The sequence below is a fragment of the Myotis nattereri genome, assembly GCF_964212035.1.
Source record: "Myotis nattereri genome assembly, chromosome: 15".
NCBI classification, from domain to species: Eukaryota; Metazoa; Chordata; class Mammalia; order Chiroptera; family Vespertilionidae; genus Myotis; species Myotis nattereri.
Genome location: NC_138090.1, coordinates 54,723,927 through 54,734,963, shown reverse-complemented (window position 1 = coordinate 54,734,963; position 11,037 = coordinate 54,723,927). Strand labels below are relative to the sequence as shown.

At 57.1% G+C, this 11,037-nt stretch overlaps 1 protein-coding gene across 1 annotated transcript; it reads left to right on the top strand.

Annotated features, from left to right (window-relative positions):
* Positions 1 to 797: 797 nt before the first annotated feature.
* Positions 798 to 10,482, top strand: LOC308530705 (leukocyte immunoglobulin-like receptor subfamily B member 1; the record flags this gene model as incomplete). Its single annotated transcript, XM_081107393.1, is given in 16 exon segments — positions 798 to 831; positions 952 to 987; positions 1,150 to 1,434; positions 1,580 to 1,882; positions 2,087 to 2,110; positions 2,113 to 2,352; positions 2,607 to 2,909; positions 3,847 to 3,862; positions 4,397 to 4,701; positions 4,855 to 5,160; positions 5,374 to 5,655; positions 5,958 to 6,257; positions 8,135 to 8,251; positions 8,710 to 8,762; positions 9,528 to 9,689; positions 9,774 to 10,482. Coding segments are annotated over 16 exon segments (2,910 nt in total). The 3' UTR covers positions 9,918 to 10,482.
* Between the last annotated feature and the right edge of the window lie 555 nt (positions 10,483 to 11,037).

Sequence of the window (11,037 nt, the reverse complement as noted above, 5' to 3'; positions counted from 1 at the left end):
TCACTCACTTTCCTTCCTCTCTGAATTCCATAAATAATATATTTTTAAAATAAAAAGTAAATAAATAAATGAGATCAGTTTTGTTCCCCAAACCAGAGCAATAACACACGTATGGTCACTGACTGTGAAGACGGGAGCCCAGGACGAGGAGAAGAGATCTTCCTGAGGAACAAGGCACTGAGGGGAGGAGTCACTCAGCGGCAAGTTCCCCCACTAATGGGGTGGATGCTGTTGCAAGAAAGGGGCGTTGACCAGGGGCTGGGACAGGAAGAAAACCACACTCTGGGGCCACAGAAGGGACCTGTTTCCTTCCCTTATTTCTCTGCATTTCCCTCTGTGCTCCCTGTCACAGGGACATCGCCCTGATCTGCACAGGGAGAAGGTGAGTGTGTCCCTGCTGATCTGAGCTCTACAGGCCACAGGGACCCACATCTTCCTGAAGCATCTCCAGGCCCGGGTACACTGTCCATGGTGAGGACCCCAGGGAGGTGCTGATGGACTGGCTGAGGTGGAAGGAGACCCCGTGGGGGAGGCTCTGACATGGAACGACGTGCGTGGGTCACCTCACCTGCAAGGGGTGTCTCAGGAGGCTCCGGGTCTATTTCCTGCTTCACCATGAAAATGAGAGCTGGGCTCCTAGAGAGAGGCTGTGCCCTCGCCTGCAGGCTGCTGAAGTGACAGCCCTGTGACAGGGAGAATCGGCCTCCAAGTGACCACCACCCGTGCGGCTCTCTGTCCATCCTGCTGGCCCGTGGCCTCCTCCAACTGCTCAGCTGAGGCCACAGGGAGAAGACGCCATGACCCTCACCCTCAGGGCCCTGCTCTGCCTCGGTGAGATGGGAGGAGGGAGGGGAGCCCTGGTTTCTCTGGACCCCAGGACTCAGGGGGCTCATGGGGAGGAGGGTGCTGCTCAGGGTTCAGGGCTAATCTCTCACAGGGACTCTCTTCCAGGGCTGAGTGTGGGCCTCAGGACCCCAGTGCAGGCAGGTGAGTCTGTCCCCAGTTTTCCCTGGTCCCACTCCTCAAAAGCCATCCTCCAGGCAGGTTGGGAAGGAGTGCAGATATGTCTGACAGATGGGGGACATCTGGTACTGAGAGTTGGGAACAGGTGTAGGAATGCCCTGTGATTCAGGCTCTGAATCCTTCCAGGGACCCTCTTCAAGCCCACCCTCCAGGCTGAGCCAGGCCCTGTGATATCCTGGGGGAGCCCCGTGACCATTTGGTGTCAGGGGATTCCAGGGGTTGAGGAGTACCGTCTGGAGAAAGAGGGAAGCCAAGCACCATGGAAAATACAGAAGCCACGGGATCCTGTGGACAAAGCCAAGTTCTCCATCTCACACATGACAGAGCATGATGCAGGGAGATATCAGTGTCACTACCTCAGCTCCAATAGCTGGTCAGAGCACAGTGAGCCCCTCGAGCTGGTGGTGACAGGTGAGAGGACACTCAGGGGTCCCAGCCTCAGGCTCTGCCCTCAGGAAGGGGGTCTGCTCTCAGGGTGTCCCCCTCTCACAGCCCAGCCCTGGGGGACATGAGGGAGGTGTGAGCCCATTTAACATGCTGCCTCCTCCTCTCCTAGGATCCTCCAGCAAACCCAGCCTCTCAGCCCTGCCCAGCCCTGTCGTGACCTCAGGAGGGAATGTTACCCTCCAGTGTGGCTCATGGCAGGGATTTGACACGTTCATTCTGACTGAGGAAGGAGATCACAGGCTCTCCTGGACCCAGGATTCACAGCCACAGCCCAGTGGGCAGTCCCAGGCCCTGTTCCCTGTGGGCCCCGTGACACCCAGCCACAGGTGGACATTCAGATGCTATGGCTGTTACAAGGACAGGCCCCAGGTATGCTCACCACTGAGTTTCCCCTTGGAGCTCCTGGTAACAGGTAAGTCCCATTATTGTCCCATCCATGGATTGAAGGACGAGACACATTATTGGCATCTTTTCTGTGATGGTGGGAAGGTGGGGTGAGAAGAGCACAGGGGCTCCTGGTCCAAAGACACAGAGAGAAACTGAGATCTGGGGACCCGGCCAGAAGAAGGGGGTTATGGGAGGAGCAACCCCTGTAATTCATGTCTGGTCTCCCCAGGTGAGTCTGGGAGGCCCTCCCTCCTACTCAGCAGGGCCCATTCATGGGCTCTGATGTCGGCTATGACAGATTTGCTCTGTCCAAGGAGGAGGGACGGGACCTCCCCCAGAGCCTTGTCCTGCAGCCCCAGGCTGGGCTCTCTCAGGCCCACTTCCCCCTGGACACAGTGATCAGCTCCCACGGGGGCCAGTACAGGTGCTACAATGGATACAACCTCTCCTCTGAGTGGTCGGCCCCCAGTGACCCCCTGGACATCCTGGTGGCAGGTGAGGAGCCAATAGGTTCAGTCAGGGACCAAACTCTGCACAGGCCCTGCTGGGGTCTCAGGTGGTGAGGCCAGAATGAAAGTGCAGGCCCCAGGGAGGGAGAGAGACACACAGAGAGACAGAGGGTGGGAGAGGGGAGGGAGAGACAGAGAAACAGAGACAGACAGAGAGGCGGGTCCTCAGAGAGAGGCCTGGTGACTCTCAGGGCAGAACAAGGTGGGCAGGCAGCCCTCACCCTCCCTCCCTCTCTCTAGGACACCTGCCTGACAGACCCTCCCTCTCGGTGCAGCCAGGCCCCAGGGTGGCCTCAGGAGAGAACGTGACCCTGCTGTGTCAGTCACAGAGCCCAAGGGACACTTTCCTTTTGTCCAAGGAGGGGGCAGCCAATCCCCCCCTGCATCTGAGATCAAAGCCCGGAGCTCAGCAGTACCAGGCGGAGTCCTCCATGAGCCCTGTGACCTCAGCCCACGGGGGCACCTACAGGTGCTACAGCTCACACAGCTCCTCCCCCTTCCTGCTGTCACTCCCCAGTGAGCCCCTGGAGCTCCTGGTCTCAGGTGAGGGCCCCTGACCCTCTCTGCTGAGCTGTCAGCTCAGGGTCCTGTCCGCAGAACAATCATGGGCTGATTGGGAGGGAGGGCCTGTAGGAATGGTCACTGAGAGGAAATCTTCCCCTCATAAACCCCTGTCCCTCTCCATCCCTCCCCCTCACCTGCTCCAGAAGGTGCCAGGTGGACAGTGGGAAGGACTTAGTGAGGACTCTGTGTGAGGGGGTCTCCGGGGTCAGCCTCAGTGTCTCCCCCTCTTCCTATCTTTCCCAGGCCTCCTGGAATGCTGCCCCCCTCCCACGTGGTCCCCTTTGCTCGGAGGGAGACAGCTCCCCTGGGCAGTTCTGAGCCTGAGGACCTAACGCGGCCCATGTACTAAGAGCTGGCTGTGTCCTAAGGCCGTTCTGGGGACACATTTCAGGGAACCATGGGCCCCAAGGGTTATGGGGATCAGTTCTCCCACCCAGGGAGTCAGGGCCACAGAGTGGAAGTGGGGGTCTCCATGGGGAGGTGGTGGCTGAGCCATGTGATGGTTCTGGAACCTCTGAAGTCTCTCACTTGGACCCACCCTTCCCCTCCCTGGGCTTCCATGTCTGCACGTGTTAAAAAAGTGAATCATAGCCCAGATCTTACATTTCCTATCTGTTCTGGCTCTAACCTCCTGGGAGAGGGGCCTCACAGGGAAGCGCCCAGGACATGATGTTATGGGGCCTGTCCCCTCTGTCTCAGTGATGGTGACACTGTACAGGGAGGGACAGGCAGGACAAGAGTCCAGGCATCCAGGTCCTCCCCCTCAGCTCAGGCTCAGCTCAGAGGAGGGAACAGGGTGGATCAGCCCTGGTTCAGCTCCTGGCTCTGCTGCTCCTGCTGTGGGGCTGGGCAGTCCCTTCTCTCCTCTGAGTGTCGGGTTCCTGTCTGCTCATCCCTGGTCCCATCCTGCTCACAGGCTGCTGGGAGATGAGGTGACATAAGGGCCTCACAGAGCTCAGGAAGGCAGAGCCCAGCCCAGCCTGACCTTCCCAAGAGGGTATCAGGACCTGCATGGAGGACATGGAACCAGAGAGATCCGGAGCCTACCCCTCACCCTTCCCCTCCTGTCTCTGCTGTGCTGGGGGCACTTAATGAAGAAAGACCCTCAGCTCCAGATGAGATGTGGACAGGCCCCTGCACAGAAGGAACCCAGAGCACGAAGCTAGTGTCCCCCCAGGGGGCAGCATGAGGACAGCACAGGGAACCCACAGTCCTTATTCCAGGAAGCTTAGTCCAGTCCCAGCCCTGCCCTGTCCAGGCTGAGTGACCTGGGGCACGTGGTTAACCTCTCTGAGCCTCAGTGAAGTGGGGGGTGGGGTCAGCAATCCCTGGTGCCTGACTGCTGTGAGGTGAGAGGAGGTGAGTGACAGACCCCAGCATGTGCCTCGCACACAGTAGGTGCTCATTCAATGGCATCTTTGCCTCACTCATGTAATGAGGGGAGAAGGACGCCCCTGACATTTCAGGTCTGATTCCTTTCCAGGAGACATCCCCAAACCCTCCATCTGGGCTGACCCAGACTCCATCGTCACCAAGGGGAGCTCTGTGACCATCTGGTGTCAGGGGTCCCTGCAGGCTGGTGCCTATGTTCTGTATAAAGAGAGGGGCTCTGAGCCCTGGAAAACCAGGATCCCACAGGACTCCAGCAACAAGGCCGGTTTCCTCATTGAAGCCACGACCCAATCCCATGCAGGGCTGTACCAGTGCGCATATTACACCACTGGGGACATACTGTCACATTGGAGTGACCCCCTGCTCCTGGTGGTGACAGGTAAGGGAGACACCGGGTCCCCTCCCCACTGTGGGCTCCAGGTCACAGGCAGAGGGAACAAAGTGTGGCCTCAGGGGACCTCACCCCTCACAGAACACCCCTGGGACATGAGGGTGATGGTCGCTTTAACACAGACCCTTTCTCGTTTCTCAGGAGTGTACAGTGCACCCTCCCTCTCAGCCCAGCCAAGCCCTGTGGTGGCCTCAGGAGGGAACGTGTCCCTCTCCTGTAGCTCAGAGTTCACATCAGGCCCTTTCCATCTGCTGAAGGAGGGAGGGGCTGACCCGCCCCAACACGTGGAGTCAGGGCCCAGGATCCATGCTAGGAGGTGGCAGACCATCTTCCCTCTGGGCCCCGTGAGCCCCTCCCATGGGGGGACCTACAGATGCTATGGTTCTTCCAGGACCTACCCCAACGTGTGGTCACAGCCCAGTGCCCCTCTGCACATCCAGGTCACAGGTGAGGGACAGGCCCGGGTGCATCCCCATCTGTTTCCTGGGCCCAAAATGACAGACATGAATTGTGTGCCCAGTGGAGACCTGGGCTCATGGGGTCTGGCCTTTTGGGGACAGACCCACAGGCGGGAGGCTCAGGGAGGGACATGTGAGACCTCTCACTGCAGCCCAGTGGGCGATGTGGGGTGTCCCCGATGCCACTGTCCCCTCCTCCCAGGTGTGCACAGGGAGCCCGCCCTCTCGGCCCAGCCAGGCTCGCTGGTGCTGCCTGGACACAGCCTGACCCTCCGGTGCCACGCGGAGGCTGGCTTTGGCACATTCGCTCTGACCAAGGATGAGGGGCTCACACACCCCCAGCGCCTCCATGGGCAGAACAGCCCCGACTTCCCCCTGGGCCCCGTGAACCGCACCCACGGGGGCCGATACCGATGCTACAGTGGATACCACCTCTCCTCTGTGTGGTCGGCCCCCAGCGCCCCCCTGGACATCCTGGTGGCAGGTGAGGAGCCAGCCCTGCTCCTGTCCTGAGGGTCTGCTCAGGGCTCTGGCCCAGGGTCAACTGGGGGTGATGAGGTCCATGAGAGGGGCCTGGAGCAAAGGCTTAGCTGGGCAGAGGCCTAGGGGAGGGAGGGAGAAAGGGAGTGAGGTCATGGAGATAAAAGGTACCACCCCAGGGGGACTGAGAGTAGCTTGGAGGGGTCACAGACAGAGTCGCTGGAGAAGGACAAGGTCCCTCAGCTCAGGGTCAGGAGCGTGAGGGGAGGGGTGGCTCTCTACACATCACAACCTTCCTCTCCCCAGGAATGTACAGGAAACCCTCCCTCTCAGCTCAGCCGGGACCCTCAGTGCCCTGGGGAGTGAACGTGACCCTGCAGTGTGGCTCTGAGATCTGGTTTGACACCTTCTACCTGCACAGGGAGGGGTCACTGGACCCTCCCCAGCACCTTCGTCTGCAGGACACGTCTGCACCCTCTCAGGCCACCTTCACCCTCAGTCCTGTGAGCTCAGGCCACCAGGGGACCTACAGGTGCTATGGCTCAAACAGCACCTCCCCCTACCTGCTGTCACACCCCAGTGACCCCCTGGAGCTGGTGGTCTCAGGTGAGGAGCCCTAGACCCGCCCCCATGTCCTCATGTCAGTTTTGGGCCCTGCCCCCAGGGGACCTTGGGCTACAATGGGCATGAGGTAGTACCAGGAGAAGGGCCACCCAGAGGCGACTCTCACCTCCCAGAGGGATGGAATGAGCCAGAGCTGATCCCATGCCTGCCTCATTCTCATCCTCATCGTCCTCCCGGAGGCCCAGACATGCTCCCGTGGGCAGAGGGAGGCTGGCGAGGATGGAGCTGCCCAGAAGGAGAAGGGCCAGAGGAACCCCTCCCGACCCTCCAGTCCCCAGTCCTGTGGCTTCAACCAGAGAGACCAAGACAGGAGTGTGACCAGCAGAGGCCGGATCCCCACAGAGAGCAGGACCCCCTGCTGGGGCTCGGCCTGTCTCCCAGGGGGGCTGGGGAAGGGAGATGCTGGGGGACCACCAGGGGAGGAGCAGTCCCCACCCCTCACCCCCCTTCCTGATTGAGGAGCCTCTGAAGATTGGTCCCCCAACGGGAAGTCAGGCCCGCAGAGGACTCAGTGAGGGTCTGGGGGGAGGTGGTGAGTGGGAGGAACTCAGTGTTGGTCTTGGCTCAGCCACTTCCTGGGTAATGGCCTGAGGAACGTTCCTCCTTCTCACTGGGACCAAGTTCCCCAAAGGCTGCCAGGACACTTTGTGTGCAAGTGTGTATATGTGTGTGTGTGTGCAGGCGCATTTGTGCATGTGTTCACACCTGTGCCTCCATGCATGTGTGTGTGTGCACGCGTGCACCTGTGTGTCTGTGTGTGTGTCTCTCTCTGTGTGTGCATGTGTGCTGGGGACTCAGTCTCCTCCACAGCCTTACAAGGAGCAGCCGTGGAGTCAGGAGAAGCAGCCTCAGCCCTGGTTCAAATCACAGCTCTGCTCCTTCCTGCCTGTGGGACCTTGGACAAGTCTGTTCCTCCGAGTCCTGGTCCATGGGCTGTGGGTCAGGCCCCCACCTCCCTCACAGCAAAGGCCATCAGCTCACAGCCCAGCCCAGTTAGAGCTCAGGAAGGACCCAGCCCTACCTCCTGCCCTTCCCAAAGGCGTCCCACGTGCACAGGCCCCACTGTGGGGGAGGGGGGGTGTCAGTCTGCAGAGTGGGACAGGGATCTGGGCTGGGATGGAGAGGGGTGGTTCTACCTGCAGGTACAGGGACAGCATGAATAATAATAATAATTCTATATAATAAGGAGCTAATATGCTATTTAGACCAAACAGCAAAACAACCGTCTGGACATCCTTCCAGATGACCTTCCGGATGAAGCCGGGGCTGTAAGGGCCAGCCAGAGCTGCGAGGGCCAAGCCCCTTGCATGAATTTTGCAATCATAGTAATAATGCCCTGACCAATTTTGCTCCGTCGGTTAAAGTGTCAATCCACGAACTAAAGGGTTGCAGGTTCGGTCCCAGGTCAAAGGCACATACGTTAGCTGCTGATTTGATCCCCCACCCTGGTCAGGGCACATGTTTGAGGCAACCAGTCAATATGTCTTTCTCACATCAATGTTCTCTCTCTCTCTCTCTCTTTCTCCCCCTCCTTCCTGACTTCCACTCTCTCTCTAAAGATCAATGGAAAAAATATCCTTGGGTGAGGATTAAAACAATAATAACAGTAACAACAACACACAGGGAACCCCCTGTCCCAGGTTCCACTCCCAGCCCTGCCCCGCCCAGGCTGGGTGACCCGGGGCTTCTGATTAACCTCTCTGAGCCTCAGTGAAATGGGTGGTGGGGTGAGCAATCCCTGTCGCATGACTGTTGTGAAGTTAGAAGAGATGAATGACAGACCCCAGCATGTGCCTCACACACAGTAGGTGCTCATTTATTACGTCATTGGCTCATTCATGACATCACTTGTGTTCAAGGTCTTGAATGGAACCGGAATATCCTGATCGGGGTCTCAGTGGGTCTCGTCCTGCTGCTCCCCCTCCTTCTCTTCCTCTTCCTCCGATTCCGGCGTCAGAGCAAAAGCAGCACATCAGGTGAGTAGGGGTGACCTGGGTCACAGGAGGGAAAGCTCCAAGCACCTGCCACAGGAAAACCAAATAGCTGGAGGTCAGCTGAGAAAAAGATTTCCCCAGAACCTCAAATCAGGAAATGTGGAGCCCCAGCTGGTTTGGCTCAGTCAATAGAGTGTCATCCTGCCCCAAAGGCCCCTACTTTCACTGACCTTGGCCCGCACTGTGCCTTAACACTCCTGTCTACTCCCCGTGCTGCAGCCTGTGAGGGGAAGAAACAGCTGCCCTGGGGGAGGGGGCACAGGGATTTCAGGAAGGGGTGGGGAGGGTTATGCTGGGAGGGTGTGGGGTCAGGGGTGGGAAGGACTGAGATGCACACTGAGTGACCTGGCTCTGCACCTCATTCCTGGGTGCAGGCGGGGTTTGCAGCCCTCAGATCTAGGGGCCCTGCCAGGAGACACACCCCCGTTCTGCCCCAGCAGATGCTGCCATGAAGGACCCGCAGCTTGGAAAGAGTGTGGAGCTGGACCCTCGGGTGAGACCCCTGCTCCTGTCCAGGCCACCAAGGACCTTCTGTTGCCCAGTTTATTCCAACGGACCCTCCTCTGTCCCACCTCACCTGCTTCTCAGCAGCGTCCACACTGACCTCCCCTCTGGGCCCCCAGGTCGTCCTGCTGTGACTCACTCTCCTGGTTTCCTTGTGACCTCATGGCCCCTCCTACGTGGCCCCCTTTGCCGGCCCCTCATCCTCTGTCTGACCTTGTGCAGCCCCAGGTCTCAGGAGGAGGCAGGAATAAGTGACTCATCCACAGGTCCCCAGGATCCCCTTCATTCATTCACCCAGCACATGTGATGGGCTCACTGTTTATCATCTCCATTTGGGGGCCACGGTGCAGCCCTGAGCCACACTGTCTCCACACGCCTCGAGCTCCCCTGTGCGTGAGGGAGACAATATGCAAACAAGCAGACAGTGTCCCAGAGAGCAAAGTGCTGTGAAGGAACATAAAGCAAGAGGAGGGGATAGAGTGCATGGTGGGGTGTGGAGAGGAACAGGGAAAAGAGCCGGTGCCACGGCCTGAGGCAGGACATGCTTCTTCAGGAGGATGGGCCATGAGGCTGGAGCCAAGTGAGCAAGAGAGAGCGTGTTAGGATAAGAGTCAGAACCATAGAAGCATCCAGAGGCCCCAAGGCTCTGGAAGGCCCTGCAGATTCCACCAGGAGAGGGACCTGCTCTATTTAAAGTATAAGCAGTCTCCCTGGCAACATGTGGATACTTGACAGGAGGCACTGTCTCCAGCAGAACAGGCAGGATGAAGACCCCCAGGGAGTGACGTACACCCTGGTGAACCACTCAACATCAAGACCCAGGCAGGGAATGGCCACCTCTCCTTCCTCCCTGTCAGAGGAATTGCTGGACACAAAGGGCAGACAAGTGGAAGAGGACAGACATATAAACAGTCTGGTGAGTCCCATTCTCTGCAGACCTCTAGGTTTCCCCAACCCCAACCAAGTGTCATCCCCCTCTCTCTCTCCCGCCCTGCTCCAGGCTGCACCTGACGCCCCCCAGGATGTCACCTACTCCCAGCTGAACCTCTTGGCCCTTAGACAGCAGACAAGTGCACCCCCTTCCTCCCCATCAGAGGAGCCCCCAGAAGAGCGCAGCTTGTATGCTGCTCTAGCCACCCACTAGCCCAGGAAGGACCCAGACCCCACACTCTAGGGAGGGGGCCTGCAGGGACCCCAGAAGGCATGGGTACTTCCCCCATGGACATTCAGCTAGTGACCCCCGCCAGCCTGGAGACCAGACCTGCTCCCCCGGCAGCTCCTGGCACCCTCTGGGAGTCACCTCGTTCTATAAGCAATATGCCTACATTTTGAAATCAAAGCAAGACTTCTCAATAATCAATGTGTGAATTTAGAAAAAACAGAAGTGAGAGAATGCTTTAAATGAATGACAATGTAAATATCATACATCAAACCTATGAAGTGGAACATAGAAACAACGTAAATATCCTTGAACTGATAATGGGATAAAGATGTGGTAACATATACAAAGAGAATATTACTCAGCCATAAAAAATGAAATACTGCCATTTGTCACAACATGGGTGGATCTGGAGAGCATCAAGCTAAGTGAAGGAAGTCAGAAAGAAAAGGACAAGAACCGTATGATTTCACTCATGTGGGTGAAATATGAAACTCGGAACTGTCATGTATGATAAATATATTTAAACTGTAATTAAAAATTTTCCTGCAGCCCTGGCTGGTTTGCCTCAGTGGATAGAGCAATGACCTGTGGACTGAAGGGTCCTGGGTTCGATTCCAGTCAAGGGCACATGCCTGAGTTGCGGGAGCGATCTCCAGTGGGAAGCCTGCAGGGGGCAGCTGATCAGTGATTCTCTCTCATCATTGAGGTTCTCTCTCTCTCTTTTTCTCCCTTCCTCTCTGAAATCAATATATATATTTTTAAAAAACACACACACACACTTTCCTGCAAGGTGACATTAGTGTTCTTAAAGTTTCTCTCCTAAATACTTCTAAACACTTATTCATGTATGAAATACACACACATGTACACATACATGTATGAAATACATACACATATATACATGGACATACACATGGGCACACGCAGACATATACACAAACATACACGGACATGAACATGGGCACACATGGACATACACACCAACACACACACACATACACACATGGACACACACACAGACACACACACACAATCTAAAATAGTATAAAGACCTATTATTCTAATTTGAAAAGAATGTATTCAATGTCACTGGAAACATCAG